The sequence below is a fragment of the Pyricularia grisea genome (assembly GCF_004355905.1).
Source record: "Pyricularia grisea strain NI907 chromosome Unknown Pyricularia_grisea_NI907_Scaffold_1, whole genome shotgun sequence".
In the NCBI taxonomy this organism is placed as follows: Eukaryota; Fungi; Ascomycota; class Sordariomycetes; order Magnaporthales; family Pyriculariaceae; genus Pyricularia; species Pyricularia grisea.
In genome coordinates this window covers 2,375,029-2,391,784 of record NW_022156716.1, presented here as the reverse complement: position 1 = coordinate 2,391,784, position 16,756 = coordinate 2,375,029, and the positions used below count along the sequence as shown (strand labels likewise).

Sequence of the window (16,756 nt, the reverse complement as noted above, 5' to 3'; positions counted from 1 at the left end):
TGAATAAGCTGAGCACATCGATTCTCTGGCTTGAAGGAATCCCGGTACCCATCAATATGCAGCAGTATGGCGATGGTACACGCTTGGCGATAGCTTACCTCGACCGCCACCTCAACCGTCACCTACATGTACCTGATCAGAAAGTTTCCCTAAAGACTTTCAATATCCTTGAATCTGGCCACGGTGCCAATCACTCCTCAAAAATATTGAGTAGTGGTCCAGAACTTCCTGTGGCACCTGGAAGTAAGGAACTTAAGTGCATTATTCATTGCATCGGTCCTTTGTATAGAGTTTTGCAGACATGCCTCGAGCGAAAATGTGACTTTTCCCATCAAGCTCGGGAAAGTCGGCCAGCAGGTACCGACGTCGCTTGTAGCCATGACACCCTTTTTGCCGCATTCACCTGATCCTGCTCCTAAAATACTTGCGGGTTCGAGTCCCGCGTCGGGTTAATTTTTTGCCTTTTTTTTCTTTTGCTTTTTCTTTTTTTGAGATGATCTGGTGGGATAACTATGCGTTGTGGGTAGGCTCAACCCTCAAATTCACCATACCCAGAACTGATGCATCAACAACATTTAGTATACGAATGCAAATTATGTCACCGTAGAATTAGTTGCACACCGAATACGTGGCCAAGTTCATCAGCTCGGGCCGACCTGCAGTTTGCTCAGTTGAACCTTAATGACACCAAGAATATGAGCTCGGGTTGATTCTTTGCTGAACACTTTGAGAGTCTGATCCGAAAATTAGTGTCGTCTCGAGAGATTTTGGCCTAATGGGTAGGTCCTCGTATCTTGAGGAACGTCGTATCAGATCTAACGGTGAATTACTTTGTATGTAGGGAGCCACCCATAGGAATGTCGTCACCCTTCCTGAACACCCTCCTCTCTTCATTAGTGGGGGCTTTCCTTTCCTCTGTGTGTATGCTCTCCCCTGCTTTGTAGTGGGAGCTTTCCCTTCCGACCGGGCCGGCCCCCGGAGGCGGTGGGCAGGGCTCGACAAGTCTTGGCGAATCTGCGCCCTGCTTTGGCTTCTTGATGGGCATTTTGGCGGCGGCGGCGAGCGTTTGTATTGTGTTGCTGGAGTGAACTCACATCAGGGTCAAGAGTCTTAATGGTCTTATATGTTGAATGGCTGGGTGTATTGATGGCCAGAACATAGAAGTTATGATAGAGGCTGCACGACTACATTCACAAATATAGATGCGGCTTTGCTCAAATCCACTTCAATACCAGCACCCAGGTCAAAAGTCGATCTGGAGCTATTTCCAGTCCCATTTCCCGAAAAGGTTCCCTGGAAATTTCACCACAATCATTTCTCTCCTTTGTCCTGTTGAAAAGAAGGTGTTATTTATGTGTCATGGTAGAAAATAAGGCGCTCGATGGAGCGGCGAAATGTACCTTTTTCTTAATGAAGCCCTGAGAACATTCAACTCTCATAAAGGGTGCGGCGGAACGATCTTAATGCTAATATTCTTGGGTGGGTCGGCTGCGCTGGTCGGGGGTCTCCAGGATGAGACTCGGTAGTACGGTAGTACCGCCCTATTTTACTCGGCGATGCTCGTATCATCTAGAACGGGACCTGCCTGCGATTGAGTCGCCTTGACTACGGTCTGGTTGACTTTACTCTTGGCAAAGTTGATGATAAGGTCCTGGCATTGTAACGAGTCGGAACCCGAGTTGATCAGGTCAGACAAGATCCGGAGCTGTTCAGCAGGCTTGGGTTGAATCAATTCGAAGATGGTATTGTCGAGTTGCTCTACCATCTGCTGAAGGTGCTCTGTACTGGAACGCGGCTCGGGCACGTCATTCTCCTTGTTCTTGTACTGGTCGACAAGGAGTTTCTTGGTCATCTTTCGCTTATTGATAGTACGCTGAAGGTGGATGTACGATGCGTTGAGAGATACCTAGTCATCTCTGGCAATCCAAACATGATCCCTGCTCTCCTCAAAGTGCATGGTGCGGCCGTTGTGCATGGCAAAGCTGCGGTGCACAAAGTACGGGCATATGGTCTCGGGTAGGTCGGAATTCTGACCGTTCGCGGCATCGTTCGCAGAGTTGGTCATGGCGTAGCTTTTGCCTGTGACCAGGGCCTGTACGTTCTTGTTCTTTCTTGCACTTTCTTGTCGATCTGGTGCAACAAAGGGACGCGTTGTTGATAATTCGCAAAGATTGCTTGCGAATGTGGAACCGCAAAGTACTGAGTCTGGTAGTTGGGCTGCTTCCTTTGGCTGTGTCGGATCAAATCCTTCGTTGGTAAGTGATGTCGAAGTGAAGAAATGGTGAAAGAGCACACCAAAAACAAAGGGGTAAAATATTGAAAATAACTTTGCCACTGTCGCAAGATGGGAATGACCCTGCTGATGACTTTACTGTCACTGCGTACTTGGGCGACCAACTCGTAGCCTGTTGGGTGCGAACGAATCATCTGTTCTGGCGTGGGTAGAAAGAATCAGGTCTGTAACTCACTCAGCCTACACAAACGAAGCTTCTACATAAGTTGGGTTGGGTGCTGATCAATAGGGCCTAAGGTCACCTGATCCGTACTCCTAAGAGATTGACATCCTTCTCGGGGTCTGGTCTCCGGGAAAGTCTTGCATGAAATAGGGAAGGAAGCTGTATATAATATGTTAACAATAAGAGGCAAGGCGTTAGCCTTGCATCTTAATCTCAATACTTTTAATTTCGTTTCTTTGTCCACCTCCTGCATAAGTCGTACCAGGCAATTATCTGTCACCTAGGTAGGCAGGTACCTACAACACCCTTTGTGGCAGGCTCTCGTGCCTGCTCTATAATTGCATGTAGGCAGCAGTCACGTATTTTGCCAATTCAACTCAGCTTCAGAATTCGACACAAAGCTTTTTTGCCCCGTCCAAAACATATCAGAACTTTACCAAAATGATAGACAACGCATAGTTATCCCACCAGATCATCTCAAAAAAAGAAAAAGCAAAAGAAAAAAAAGGCAAAAAATTAACCCGACGCGGGACTCGAACCCGCAACCTCCAGATTAAGTAATCAGGTATCCACTCGGTGGATCCGTGACTTAGAAGTCTGATGCTCTACCATTGAGCCAGCCGGGCCGCTCATTTGAAGTTGCAGTGCCAGACGGAAGTGACAACCTATATTGCTTCCATTTCCGCATTTCCGTGTCATGGAATTTTATTACTTTAATCCGAGCAGAGTAATTCCGAAATCTAGTCATTGTCAGCCTCCCAAACGCAGAGTCAGTACGTTTAATTGCTCGCTTTTCTCCTTCATAACGCCATTTACTAGGCAAGCCCGACAATTTGTTGAGCCACCCGGGCTTTATTGTTGAACTTCAAGCCTTGAAGACAAGATTATATGCCGAGCGCCACATGCAACTTAGCTTTGGTTGCCAGGCATAATATGAACTACGGAGGTTTTTCTAACATTAAAATGTTCGAGTCTAGACAACTCATACGCCAAACCCATGAGTGGCAAATTGTTACATCTTAGCAAGCTTGGTTATGCCTTTGTCATCGCTAATCTCATTCAATACACTCCATTCTTCATCCTTCCACAGCCAAACGGTGATGTCTTGGCAAGCCCCATAAGCAGGTCGGAGCGTAGGTCAGCTGGAGTTCAGATTCTGCAAATTTGGCAGGCCTTCTAAGCTTAGAATCCACATGCGGCTCAGGCTGCCTTGCTCTTTGTGGGTCGCTAAACGAAATGCGCTAAACTTTTTATTTAAAATGTGCGTGTTCTTAATTTGGCTCCACGAGACGTGGGGAATACTACACCACACGTCGCGGTGAAAAGGTTGTTGCGATTGAATTTGAACTTGACTTGCGACAGTGACCCAAAATGTCAGTCGTCCTTGGGCAAGGAAAAAAACAAAAAACCACTATGGTACACGTACACTACACCCCTTCGTGAGGCCTCGCCGCGTGTCGTGGGCTCCTATCAGCCAGTGCCAGACCTAGGATCGCCAAGACCTCTGGGCACACCTCGAACCCGTCTTGGTGGACGATCCGAGACTTGGCCCGGCGGGAAGACCGCACACTCCAACGTCGCCTGTATTACAAGGCGGCACTATAATGCTTGAGCTTGCACAAGACATTTTTGGCGGTAGCTTGTTTGGCTGGGCTCTGTTGGCATTTGGGCGTTCTCAAATTGCTTTTACTGCATGCTGGTATATCCTTTATTTTCTTTTTCATTTTAGATTTTTTGTGTACCAATGGCCATCAGAAAGAAGAAGAAAAAGGCCGTAGGTGTCCACTTCACATAAGTTGGTCCGCTGTCGTTACAACCCCCGATGTCGTTGTCAGGTTGCCGACTTCCTTCTCGGCTCTGTGTTTCGCAGACGCTGGCCCTGGTGGAGAATGCAGCCAAAGATAACAACCTTGTCAGACTTCTCCATCTCGCACAGGGCACAGGAGGAACAAACACCAGACCCCGCGACAAAAATTTACGTGGTATCTGTCTCCGTACGACTGGGCCAACCAAGTCGATTAAATCCTACAAGCAAGGTCCTGGAAATGAAACCTCCCCTCTCCTCCCCACCTTTTAGCGGACAGGCCGACCAGGTTGCTACAGGCTCTGGCAGATTTGATGACCCAATGATGAGGAACGTAATTATCGCCACGCGTGGCCATGCGAACATGATCTGATTCCCCCCAAAAAATCTCTCATTCTCCATGGGGGAAACTGACATTCCCCGCGCCGACCCCAAAAAATTTCCCTTGACGAGATGCTAAATTTAAGATGAGATCAACGAACCAAAAAGGCTGATAAACAGTGCGAGTCGTTGACCTTGTGACCCGAGAGATCGTCGGTCGCCCAAACTGGGCTGTTGGCTTGCATATTTCCATGTCACGTTCCGACGGTCAATTACAAAGGTGGATTTGTCCAAGTGTTTTCTGGGCTTCCAAAATCATACAACACTATCATGGCTTGCTTGAACTCTCCAAGAGGCAAGCACCTGACTACCTGTCTCTAGTAATACCTCCGCACTAAGCAATGTAAGCAACAGTCATCTGGCAAGGAATTCCTTTCATCAGTCTGGGACCATCGTACCGAATAAATACATACTTCGCAGTAGTGTCTGTGTGGCCGTTGCAGCATAATGCACTGCAACCAACCTCTTTCACCACCCCTCTCCATATTCTCTTGGCGTACAGGTTCTGCACTTGGCCACTGAGAAGCATTTTTCTCCCCTGCCATCGAGCCGCGAAAGAGCCGTTTTTGCCGAGAGCCCAAGCTTTCTGACCAAGTGCCGCCGAGGACTAGATTGATAGAAAATCAAAGGCATTTTCATTGCGTCACACTGGAGGGCGGCCACCTGCAATTTCTTTTACACGAGAAAAGCACTACCAAATGTTTGGCATCGAATGTGCCGGGGGGGTTAGGTTTGTCAATTACGACATGTATACGGCCAAACCACCCATCTCAGCCTGTCTGTCTAATTTGCACTGGGAGGCTCGAGCTTCCTTTGACGGAGACCTTACCCCGACTGTAAGGACTGCTACGGTAAGACTGTACCAATACCGCCCACCTCATCCACCCAGGCTGGTGCGGTGCCATGCAGAACCCCACAAGTGACTCTGCCACACGTTCCAGGCCTTTGTACCTTTATCATGGGTCCCTTTCTTTTGACGGTAAGAGCTTTTCTAGCGCGAACTGAGATTGACCCCAAGCCAAGTTCCACATATAAGCAATATACAGAGCCGGCAGAAACAATGACAGGAATTGTGATCAAGAAATAATCATGGTTTCATGATACAGAGTATTCACCGCAACTCTGACTCCAAGAAGTTTCCCAATACAATGTTGTAGATCTGCAACACAGTCCAACATCTCATTGAATGGAACGGAAATCGGCGCTGAGCTGAGGACACGCGCTGGACCCGTTTCCATGACCTTGGTACTACGTGTAACCGGGAGGTGAAAGGCTTGGCGATGGGGTTCATGCCACCACGAAAAAAAAAACAACATCCCACATCCCACACCAAATCAGCCAGGCCGCCCAGTGGCTGAAGAAGAAGCCGGGGTACCAAATGGAAAGTGCAAGGAGGCGTGGGAAGACAATGAACAGGACAGGACCCCTCTTTCCTTGTCGGCGGTCTGACTGAGAACTTTAAAAAAGGTCTTAGACACCCGCGTTCTTGTCTCGTCGAAGTCCTCTGGCTTGCTTCTTTTTTTTTTGTGAAGTGCCCGTCCAACGCGAGAAAGGTCGAGTCTTGTCATATTCACCTTCCACCGCAGAATTTATTACCTCCCCCCCTTTTCCTCTCCTCTTGCCTATCTCCAAGCAGGACAAGAAAAAAAAAGCCTAGGAAAGAAAACGATATGGCTTCCCCCTCACAAAATGAGCCGGCGGACCCAGTCGCAAGGGGTATCGTGCCGGCGGCCAAACAGGCCTTTGGCGACCTGTTCAAGTGGAAGCAGCGCGTCGTCGTGACCAACGACCTGGGAGAGCAACATACCGAGTGGCAGTCGCCGCCGCCGCTCAAGAACCCCATCAGTCTGTTGATGCAGCTGTCTGCCAAGGACTGGCTCTTCTTCATCGTGGGTTTCGCGGCCTGGAGCGCTGACGCCTTTGACTTTCACGCCCTCTCCATCCAGACCAAGAAGCTGGCCGACTACTACGGCACCACAAAGACTGAGATCACGACGGCTATCACCCTGACCCTGCTACTCCGCAGCGTGGGAGCGGCCATCTTTGGTCTTGCTGGTGACAAATGGGGACGCAAGTGGCCCATGGTTGTCAACATGATTGTGCTCGGTATTTTGCAAATCGCCACTATTTACAGCACGACTTTCCAGCAGTTCTTGGCTGTGCGAGCCTTGTTTGGTCTATTCATGGGTGGAGTGTAAGTTCTTTTTCCGTATCAGTCTATTCTGCTCTGTTTAAACCCTGGTTTCCGGCCTATGTTGGCCCCCTTGCTCAAGAACTGACACTGACCTGTTACACCCCCCAGTTACGGCAATGCTATCGCCATGGCTCTCGAAAACAGCCCGGTAGACGCACGTGGTCTCATGTCTGGTATCCTCCAGCAAGGATACTCGTTCGGCTACGTCTGCGCAGCATGCGCAAACCTGGGTGTTGGTGGCGCGACCGACAGCTGGAAGACGGTGTTCTGGATTGCTGCCGGAATCTCAATCGGCGTCGGCCTCGTTCGTTGCTGCTTCCCCGAGTCGCAGCAGTTTATTGAAGCACGCAAGCTCGGCAAGAACAAGGCAAACCCCGTTGCGTTCTGGGAGGAGACGAAGAAGATGCTGGCTGCAGAGTGGAAACTGTGCCTCTACTGCATCGTCTTGATGACTTGGTTTAACTGTAAGTTCTTGGTTGTGCAATAATGCCTGCTTCACGGTTGCCCCACAGAAGCTAACACGAGGCTTTTTCCCTTATTTAGTCTACAGCCATACCTCTCAGGACAGCTACACTACCTTCATGCTTTCGGAGAAGGAGCTTGACAACGCCGGCGCATCGCGCGCCTCCATCCTGATGAAGGCCGGAGCCTGCGTCGGTGGCACCATCATCGGCTATGCATCTCAGTGGCTCGGACGCCGTCGCGCCATCATCATCAGCGCCACCATCAGCGCCTGCCTGATCCCTGCCTGGATTCTCCCCGCCGACGAGGCCTCGCTCTCGGCCTCGGGCTTCTTCATGCAGTTCTTTGTCCAGGGCGCCTGGGGAGTCATCCCCATCCACCTGAACGAGCTCTCGCCCGCCGCCTTCCGATCATCGTTCCCCGGCATCACCTACCAGCTGGGCAACATGATCTCTTCCCCGTCGGCCCAGATCGTTAACGCCATCGCCGAGTCCAACTTCATCCGCAACCACAAGGGCGACATCGTCGAGGCCTACGGTCCGACCATGGGCATCGCCACTGCCATCATCGCCATGGGCATCGTCACCTGGACGGCCTTTGGTCCCGAGCGCAAGGGTCGCAAGTTTGAGCAGGAGCTGCCTGCCGGCACCGCCGACGTGGCTCCGGCCAAGAGCATGGACGATGACCTGGAGGCGGGCCACGGTGGGGAGAAACCAGAGGCTACAACTGCTGAGAAGGTATAAAACAAGACTTGTGGCCCGGCTTGGTGGATTGTGAATATTTGGAATAGGTTTGGAAAGGAAAATTAGTCAACCATTCTGTGAAGGGGGTTCAGGGGCTTTTTTTGATAGTATTCTTTCTGTTTATTTTTATACATTGGGTAAACCAAGGCATCCATAGATAACTTCGCATCATTTCTTCATCTTTGCACCATATAACTATCGAATTGTGATTTCTGCTTTTGTTTTCATCTCGTTCCTCAAGTAGCGGGCAGCGGAGCCGGCGGCGAGCGGAATAACAAAGCTCAAGTCGGTCTTGGGGAGGCTCATCAGGTGTCCTATAAGCCTTTTGCCTGGTCAGGGGTGAGACACGGTTCCTCCCATCTAGGACTATTGGCTGCAAGACGCGCAAAATGCAGAGAGTGATGGCGAATGCAGAGAGTGTCAAAGGGAATTCTCGCTATTCGTTTGGGCCAGGGACTAAAGGGTTGAGTGCCCATGAAAACAAGGCTAGAAGGCGGGAGATGGTTTTGACTTTGGAGTTGGTGAGAAAGGGAAAGGCTTTGCGCTTTTATGTTTGGGATTTGGGTGAAAGTATGCTGTTGAGATCTTTTTATTTTATTTCTTGCGTCTTGTTCGCATATTCCAATGTTGAGTCGCCTTTCACTAACATTGAGATACCTCTTTAGGCTCCAGTATGAACAAGACGTCATGACGGTCTCCCTACTTCAGACAGAAAGTGTGGCTGTCATTTCTTTCATCCCGTCTCAACAAACCCCAACAAGAAGCCAAGTTACCCCAGCCATGTATATTCACAGGTACCTGCCACCACTCCAGAATTCAATAGCATGTTTTAAGGACAGAGTGGTGGCGGAGTAGTAAGGGCTGTCAAATATGATCCTGAATCCAGGCATTAACGATCAGAGCAGACAGGATCGATTAGCCCAAGTATCACGGCATTCAAACAAGCAAACAACAGTTTTTATGAAAGTAGGAACTAAAACTCAAGATGGTATTCTCGTAAGAACCCCCCAACGCCAGCCGGCCCCGAAACAAAACATGATAAAAAAGGAATGTAGTAAGTACTGTTACGTGCCAAAGTCTAGCCAATTCGATATATACCACACCTGCAAATGGAGATGCTATTCCAGGTATTTACCCACGACCAAAAGAAAAAATAAATAAATAAAGATCAAAAACTCCCACCTCACAAATCCCATACATCAAAACTGGCGCGACGCTATCCTTTGCTGCTGCTCTTCTGACGACAAGCTCTTGAACTCGGCGACATCCTTGTCCCACTTTGCCACGCAGATGGGATCCCAGTTGCAGCGCTCAACCTCTCCGTACGCCGGGTGGCTGAAGCGCGGGTGCCGGCTGGGCCAGTTGGAGGCGTGGTAGTGGTGCTTTACCAGCGCGCCCCTAGCGTTGTGGTTGCCAGAGTCAGAGTGGCCCTGGCCCGCGGCAAAGGCCTCGACGTCGAGGACCAGTATGCGGCTGACCACCTTGGACTCGTCCAGGTCGTGGAAGTCGTCCCACGTGATCTCCTTGCCCGACTTTGATCGCCTCTTGGCTAGGCGACCGCCGGCTTCCTCGAGCTTCATCCGCATGTTCATGTCCTCGAGGACGGCGATGGTGAAGGCGGATGGTCCGGTGCCCGAGATGACCTTGTCAAAGTCGAGCTGGACTTCGGAGACGCCGACACCCTGCTCGATGGCGACGTCGTTGAGCCAGCTCATGATGTTCTCGATGAGGTTGAGCATGACGGTCAGCCGTGGCTTGGCCATAAAAGTCCACTGGCAGAAGGACTGGCTCTTTGAGCCCAGGATGGGGTGGTTTCGAAACTGCGGCTGGTCGATCTCGACACCGATGACGAGATCAATGTCCTCCTCGTTGTATCTTTCAGGGATAAAGCGGTGCACCGGCTTCAAGGCTTCGACGTCAATGTCAGCATAAACGCCACCCTCTGCGTACATGACGATGTACCTCAGCAGATCGGCCTTGATGATGGTGGCGTTGACGTTGCGGTAAAACTCGACAATGTCGGGCCTGTCGAACCCGTCAGGTCCAAAGTGGTACTCGACGTAGCCCATGTCGTTGTCGTCGGTCAGGACCTCGTAGCGGAAATTTGGGTTCCTCGCCGTCCACGTCCTCGCAGTAAGGGAGTCCCGCTCCGCAAACGACATGGGGTCGACCTTCCACGTTTGCCATATCTTCCTGGGGAACTTTGTCGGTACGGATGCGGAATTCTGGAGCTTCTTGCCCTTGCTGAGGTAGTCCTTGTAGGCCTCTCTCCTGATGGCGAGGCCCCTCCCGCGCCCGCCGACACCGGTCCCAGGCACCGAGATTCCGGCAATGTCGGCGTTCAGTATGAGGAGGATGATGCATACGCATACCAGGTACAAGGGCAAACAGCGCCTGATTTGTGTTGGTAAGCGGTTACGGAGGCTGATGGCCGGCTTGAGGTTGCCCATGCCCATCTTTGGGGAGAGCGGAGATAAGGGCGAGCCCAGAAGTCTTGGGGAGCCCATGTTGCGGTTTATTGTGTGTGCGCGTGTGTTTCTGTGTGTGTGTGTGTGTGTGTGGGTATCAAAGTGCGAATGTGGACGCTGGCCCTGTCCTCACGAGGACTGTTTGTATGAAGAAAGCTGCTATTTTGACTCGAGACTTTTTTCCTAGCTTCTTCCTAGTTGCGTCTTGTAGTTTTGCGTTTCTGCAATGTTGAGAAGCTCAAGATAGACGTCAAGCCCAAGAGATGGAATGCCAAGGTTGGCAAACAGGTTGAGGCTTTTTGTTATTTTCTGAGGATGGCGTCAACTCAAAAAGAACGGTGAGCTGAGGTGATGAGATAGAAGTTTCTATCTTGACTAGCACCGTTTTGTTTTTTGTCCAAAGAACAAAAAAAGAACCATGCCCTGGGGAGGAGATGATGGATCAGAGGGACAATGACGATTTTTGACGAATGCTAACATGAACTTTTTTGAGTTTATACAATCCGTAAAGCACGGACGAAGAAGGACGACAAGGCGAGCAAGCAAAAACACCAAAACGTGTAGTGCAGAACACGAGGTGACACTGTAGGAAATCGAGACGATTAAAGGACCAAAAGTTTCGAGTCTGATATTTTCGAGTCGGAAGCGCAACGCGCGGACCGGACGGGGGAAACAGAGGTGGGAAAAATAGCAACAATAACGTCACGCCCCTAAAGGACTCTTTTCTCTCTCTCTCTCTTTGTCCATGTCTCTGGCTTTAGCCCCCCCTAGGTGGCACGCCATCAAGTTTGTCAGGGGTAACCAACGAAAAAAAAAATCTGACATTTCCACACCATCCCCGGGTCGCCGATAAGCGATACTAGGACAGGACTATACTACTAACAAAGTAGTAGTAGTGGGCACGCGAATGACTGCCCGAAAAAAAAGGATTCCGCATTAACAAAACAGTTTGATGTAACGCGGCACCATTCTGAAGAGGGTTTGAGCCGAGGGAATGGGCGTACAACGTATGGGGGAGGGGGGGATGGATGGGGTAGGTAGCATTCCTCGGTAAGCGCATTTACGCCAGAGGATACGAGTGAGTTGAGTTGGGGTTAGGTGCGTTGTTCAATGGCAAGGTACCTTAGACAAGACTTGAACCCAGCCTTTGAGGCTTGCATATTTTGACCCAGAGAAATTGCAGGCGTTTGCGGGGGCGCCATTTAGAAAATGACAAGAACCGACTGGTTAAAGGATTCCCAACATGGAAATTGATGTTTGTTGCGCTGCGGTCTGTTAGACAGGGATCGTAATGGTCATCGCCTGTTATGGGGGTGGAGCCATTGCCCTGACCAATTGGGTTGCTGGATTACAGTGAACATGGACGGGAACCTAGAGGTGCCATTGAACGCTAGGCACTTGTATCCCTGTACTGTACTCCGTACAGTACGACGCTGAGTGAGGGGGAAGGGCGGGTGTGCATGCTTGTACAGTGTCACTCGGTACGGGAAATAGGTAAGTGCAGACTGTGCTGTAGTACAGTGAATTGTGGTGCAAAGCAACAGCAGACAGACGGCTGCTTGACAGAATTTGGAAGTTCAGTTCGGTACAAAGAGAATAATCACAACATCTACCGGACCACCCTGGCCTTAATGACGTTTTTGTGTTTTATTTTTGTTTTTTTGTTTTTTTTGTTCTTTTCATTTTGCTCATCGACGTCGGATTATTCAACCCGTGTTTGTTATTTTGGTGTCCAAGACTGAGCTGATAATCGTATCGACGGACCAAAAGAAGAGGTAAATTTCTTCGAGAACAAGGACGCGTACCCTAGGAACCGTTTGTGCCCATGGATCAATTATCAGGGAAACCCCTTGGCCCCACGTTCTCGGATGCGGACGGGTTGGACTTAACCTTCGAGGCTGCACGAATCAAAACGAAAAATTGGACGATTTCTTTTTTGTTGTTTTGTTCATACCAATGCCTGGTTTTTGACTTTTTTTGAGTGACATTGACATTTACGACCAAGGCAGCTGAGAGGGCCCCTGACTGGCCACTTGCAGATGAGATCGCTTTCAGGGCCGTCCAACGGTGGCGGTCTGGCATGTGTATCGAGGGGGTGGGGCTGAAGATGGCGCGCATGTGGTGGTGTGAGACACACTACTGGCCTACTACATCTGCCAGGGACGGGGCGATTTTCTATGGAACCAGTGCCTGCCAGCTAAGCTATACAACAAACTACCTAACCTTGCTAACCTTCATGGGTGAGTTGACGAGCTAAACGCCACGCCAGGTGGGTACACAAGGTACAGTAGTCCGCGATCTCCCCCAAGAACGGATCGGCCTCCTCTCGGCTTTCTAATTTGGTAAGTTTTTAAACTACTAACATAGTATAGTACTGGTGGGAGAAGTTTCCCAACACAGTATGCATGAATGTTGATCTGTCAGCGACTCTCGGGTAAATGACCTAAAGGTCTTTTTTACTGTAACAAATGCAAAAAGTGTAATTCAAGGTCGTCAGATGTACGGTAATAAGACATACACACACACACACACACACACACACACACACACACACACAGTAAACGACGTCTGAAATCTCATGTGAAGTTCTTGAGTTGTAAATCTCGATGCAGGATACGGCGCGTTTCCTAGTCAAAGCGCGAGGGACCTGCAAGCAAAGGCAAGCAGCAACTCCCCCATTTACTTACCTGCATAGGTAGGTATTCTTGCTACTGTACACCCGCCATGCGACGCATTCCAAAGCTTGCCCAAGTTTTTTTTTTTTTTTTTTTTTTTTTTTTTTTTTTTTTTTTGGGATCACCCACGCTATTACCGCAGCAAGTAAGCCGGCCCGCCACACACCATCACCTTGATAGACCGCTTGGCCCAGTCGACGTACTTACTGCAGTGTGACAAGAAATTCACTACTACCTTGCGAAGTAACTTCCCAGTACGTAGTAAACTACAACTACGGAGTACCTACTCGTAGTAGCTTGCAGTCGCACCAAAAAGCTCATGAAATCCTGGTTTGTTTCTTGCTTTCAGTCACAAACAAACACCGATAACCCCTCACCAAACTCGGCAGCTATTTCTTTTTTTTGTTTTTCTTAAAAAGAAAATTCAGTGGGGAACCACCTTCCGGCATTATTGGATCCGTTCTGTTTGACAACCCTTTTTGGCCTATTTTTCCGTTTTCGTTAACCAAAATACTCAGTGACTCGACTCGCTTACACACTATTTTCTTCAACCGGCAAACTTGGGAAATGTCAGCAAATAACAAGGCAAAATAAGCCGCTTGCCTTTGAACCATCCGATTTCTCACCTGTCCCATCCAGGCCACTGCCACCTTTGTTGCATCGCATTCCGTCACTCCGAGTGGTGCAGCTACCGAGACACGGCGTGGTTTCCAACTACAGACTTTGATTGTTTTAGCGTGACGTAGGCATCCCCCCCTTTTCCAACAACGTTTACCAGTCGGCCGGATGAGGGTATGACCATTGAAAACTTGCTTACTATCAAGTTCAGGGTGCACATGTTATGAGTCGTATTCACCAAGTCTAAATGGCTAAAACAAACAAAAACAACTACCTAATACCAAGGACAACCAGCACCCAGTATCATCCGCTCGGGCCTTTGTGATCTTCTGCTCAGCCACTTCTAAAGACGTGTCTTCCATCTGAAAGTTTATTTTTCTACTGTACCGAGACGACAGATATTCACCCCCAAAAAACAACCGTTGCTTCTTCCCATCTCAGTCTATTTCGGCGATCTACCTCAGACCTCACACATCACATTACCTTCCTCACGGGGAGGCAGACGTTCGCTACACCGAAAGACCTAATAAGACATGCCGCCAAACCAAGGTATACTCGATGGCATTGGCCAATGGGAAGAAACAAAGGAGGAATTCTACTATGACAACATTAGTAGCGGTTCCAGCGATGGCAGCCTTAGTCCCATCGGTAGCCTCAAGAGCATTCCCGTCAGCAACGGCAAGGGCTTTCTCGGCCGAGCTGCATCTTCACTATTGTGGCGAGCAACAAGCCCCCACACAGCTCGCGGCGACCTGAGACGGACGGCCTATCTCGACGGCGTCCGTGGCTTTGCCGCATTTATGGTTTACCTACAACATCACACACTCTGGGCACACAGCGAGCAAGAACACAAGTTGCTAGAGTCTTCTTTTGGCACCAATGGACAAGTCTACCTCGCTACGCTCCCCGGGGTGAGGGCGTTTTTTGTTGGCGGCCATTTTGCCGTCGCCATATTTTTCATCATATCAGGCTACGTCCTGTCAACGAAGCCCCTATCTCTCATCCACGCTGGCGACCATGCCCGGCTGTCAGAAAACGTCGGGTCCGCTCTCTTTAGGAGATGGTTGCGGCTATACATTCCCCTGCTCGTGACGACGTTTTCTTTCATGGCGTTCTGGAACCTCAGCCGGGTTTGGGTCTACGGCATGGTTCACGAAAAGACCTTTCGAGACGAGCTCTGGCGCTGGTATACGGAGGGCAAGAATTTCACCTTTGTCTTCACCCAGGGCGGGGATCCCTGGTTTCGATACAACCCGCACCTGTGGTCGATCCCGGCAGAGTTTAAAGGTTCTGTCGTGGTGTACACGACTCTGATTGCACTGGCTCGATGCACCCGCAATGCACGCCTCTTGTGCATGATCGGTCTGATGTACTACTTTATGTACATCGCCGACGGTTGGTACGCCGCCATGTTCATCATGGGCATGTTCCAGTGCGAGATCGACCTGCTGTCTGCAAAGGGGGAGCTTCCTTCGCTGTTGGCGAGGTATAGCGGCGTCGGACCCATCAAGAAGCTCGTCATGTGGCATCTTTTTGCTCTCGCCGTCTACCTAGGTGGCATCCCGGCCCACGACATCAAAATCGAAACGCTCCGAACCAACAGGGGCTGGTACTACCTGTCGTTCCTCAAGCCGCAGGCAGTGTTTGACTACAAGTGGTTCTACCTCTTTATTGCTGCGTCAATCGCCATCGCCGTCATCCCGCGCCTGCCGTCGCTCAAGCGCTTCTTCGAGACGCGATTCTGCCAGTACCTGGGCCGCATCTCGTACGGTCTGTACGTGGCCCACGGACCCATAATCTGGCTGATCGGAGACCGTATCTACACCGCCGTGGGGTGGCACGGCGAAGAACAGCTCAAGAACCTGCCGGGCTGGGCTGACAAGTTCCCCCTACCCAAGACGGGGCCGTTTGGGATGGAGCTGGGATACTTGCTACCACATCTCATCCTGTTGCCGTTGACGCTGTGGATTTCGGAGCTTGTCACGCGGTTCGTGGATGAACCTAGCGTGCGCTTCTCACAGTGGTTGTATGGTAAGACGCTGGCGCCCAAGCCGACCAAAGCGATAGGAGAAGCGTAGAGTTCACGATTACGTTTTGAATTTTTGGGAGGCCTTTTTGATTTTTTGTGTTTCATTTCATTGGGACATTTTATTGGCATTTCTCGAACAGCATCGGTCATTTCCTAGGCAAATCTCAAAATTAAAGCGTGGTCTGCCATTTTGGGTTCTTTTCTTTTTTTTTTTTGTTGTGTGGCTTGGCCTATTCCAACCTTTGCCTTTTACGCTCGACCTGACCCTTGTCCATTTCATGTGGATTTACATACGGAGTATATATATACATGGCTCGAAAAGCCTTGATTAGGACACTATATGACACGTACACGCAACTACAGTATAGATAAGCAGTACAATCATACAGAACAAAAAAAAAAAAAAAAAAAAAAAAAAAAAAAAAAAAAAAAAAAACATGTGCCGTACAATATACCGAGTTGAAATCACATGCCGACCCATGTCCAGATATTGAAGAGTGGTTACGTCCAGTCCAGCACATCCCCACACCCCGGCGTATTTCCCCCGCACGATCGTCAGTTATTGCGGGATTTCCATCTTGGGCCACAAGAGTCGAGATCGTCAATTGCACCCTTGTTCCCATTCCGAACCCTGTCCAATAGGTTCGTGGAGGGTCGAGCAGGCACCGGGGGCCTAGTCCTGATTTAGTCAAACGCACATCTTGGCTACCATGATTTTGCAAGTCGAAGTTTCCCAGCTGATAGTTTATTATCAGGTAAAAAATCAATAGCTACCAAGGCTACCTACCGTACTGCGTAAATCGATGCGATCGACAGGAAGAGGGGGGGAGGGGCTTGCCTACAGAACACATGTTAAAATTTTGATTAAACAACCCGAATCTGTACGTTGCTCGGATTGAATTACCAGGTTGGGAAGGTTATGTGTG

The 16,756-nt window shown here is 49.8% G+C and overlaps 7 protein-coding genes across 7 annotated transcripts; 4 read left to right on the top strand and 3 right to left on the bottom strand.

Annotated features, from left to right (window-relative positions):
- Positions 1 to 772: 772 nt before the first annotated feature.
- On the bottom strand, positions 773 to 1,045 carry PgNI_00685 (uncharacterized protein; the record flags this gene model as incomplete). The annotated part of the gene is given in 2 exon segments (XM_031120763.1): positions 773 to 815; positions 831 to 1,045. 2 exon segments carry the CDS (start codon positions 1,043 to 1,045, stop codon positions 773 to 775), a joined length of 258 nt encoding a protein of 85 aa, XP_030987045.1.
- A 501-nt stretch (positions 1,046 to 1,546) lies between these two features.
- On the bottom strand, positions 1,547 to 2,065 carry PgNI_00684 (uncharacterized protein; the record flags this gene model as incomplete). The annotated part of the gene is made up of 2 exons (XM_031120762.1): positions 1,547 to 1,873; positions 1,931 to 2,065. 2 exons carry the CDS (start codon positions 2,063 to 2,065, stop codon positions 1,547 to 1,549), a joined length of 462 nt encoding a protein of 153 aa, XP_030987046.1.
- A 1,116-nt stretch (positions 2,066 to 3,181) lies between these two features.
- Positions 3,182 to 3,697, top strand: PgNI_00683 (uncharacterized protein). The gene is made up of 2 exons (XM_031120761.1): positions 3,182 to 3,229; positions 3,434 to 3,697. Exon 2 carries the CDS (start codon positions 3,454 to 3,456, stop codon positions 3,634 to 3,636), a length of 183 nt encoding a protein of 60 aa, XP_030987043.1. The 5' UTR covers positions 3,182 to 3,229; positions 3,434 to 3,453; the 3' UTR covers positions 3,637 to 3,697.
- Positions 3,698 to 4,807: 1,110 nt separating this feature from the next.
- On the top strand, positions 4,808 to 5,294 carry PgNI_00682 (uncharacterized protein). The gene is made up of 2 exons (XM_031120760.1): positions 4,808 to 4,984; positions 5,253 to 5,294. The coding sequence occupies exon 1, from the start codon at positions 4,833 to 4,835 to the stop codon at positions 4,977 to 4,979; it is 147 nt and encodes a 48-aa protein (XP_030987044.1). The 5' UTR covers positions 4,808 to 4,832; the 3' UTR covers positions 4,980 to 4,984; positions 5,253 to 5,294.
- A 402-nt stretch (positions 5,295 to 5,696) lies between these two features.
- PgNI_00681 (uncharacterized protein) lies at positions 5,697 to 8,219 on the top strand. The gene is made up of 3 exons (XM_031120759.1): positions 5,697 to 6,835; positions 6,944 to 7,299; positions 7,379 to 8,219. The coding sequence occupies exons 1-3, from the start codon at positions 6,312 to 6,314 to the stop codon at positions 8,038 to 8,040; spliced, it is 1,542 nt and encodes a 513-aa protein (XP_030987041.1). The 5' UTR covers positions 5,697 to 6,311; the 3' UTR covers positions 8,041 to 8,219.
- Positions 8,220 to 9,239: 1,020 nt separating this feature from the next.
- On the bottom strand, positions 9,240 to 10,547 carry PgNI_00680 (uncharacterized protein; the record flags this gene model as incomplete). Its single annotated transcript, XM_031120758.1, has 1 exon — positions 9,240 to 10,547. One exon carries the CDS (start codon positions 10,545 to 10,547, stop codon positions 9,240 to 9,242), a length of 1,308 nt encoding a protein of 435 aa, XP_030987042.1.
- A 3,787-nt stretch (positions 10,548 to 14,334) lies between these two features.
- On the top strand, positions 14,335 to 15,879 carry PgNI_00679 (uncharacterized protein; the record flags this gene model as incomplete). Its single annotated transcript, XM_031120757.1, has 1 exon — positions 14,335 to 15,879. The coding sequence occupies one exon, from the start codon at positions 14,335 to 14,337 to the stop codon at positions 15,877 to 15,879; it is 1,545 nt and encodes a 514-aa protein (XP_030988270.1).
- Between the last annotated feature and the right edge of the window lie 877 nt (positions 15,880 to 16,756).

What these genes read in the sequence shown, in the direction of transcription:
- PgNI_00683 (XM_031120761.1), top strand. Translation starts at nt 3,454, where the DNA reads ATGAGTGGCAAATTGTTACATCTTAGCAAGCTTGGTTATGCCTTTGTC.
- PgNI_00682 (XM_031120760.1), top strand. Translation starts at nt 4,833, where the DNA reads ATGTCACGTTCCGACGGTCAATTACAAAGGTGGATTTGTCCAAGTGTT.
- PgNI_00681 (XM_031120759.1), top strand. Translation starts at nt 6,312, where the DNA reads ATGGCTTCCCCCTCACAAAATGAGCCGGCGGACCCAGTCGCAAGGGGT. An exon ending in GGTCTATTCATGGGTGGAGT is followed by an intron (nt 6,836 to 6,943) that starts GTAAGTTCTTTT and finishes TACACCCCCCAG; the next exon opens with TTACGGCAATGCTATCGCCA. An exon ending in CTTGATGACTTGGTTTAACT is followed by an intron (nt 7,300 to 7,378) that starts GTAAGTTCTTGG and finishes TCCCTTATTTAG; the next exon opens with TCTACAGCCATACCTCTCAG.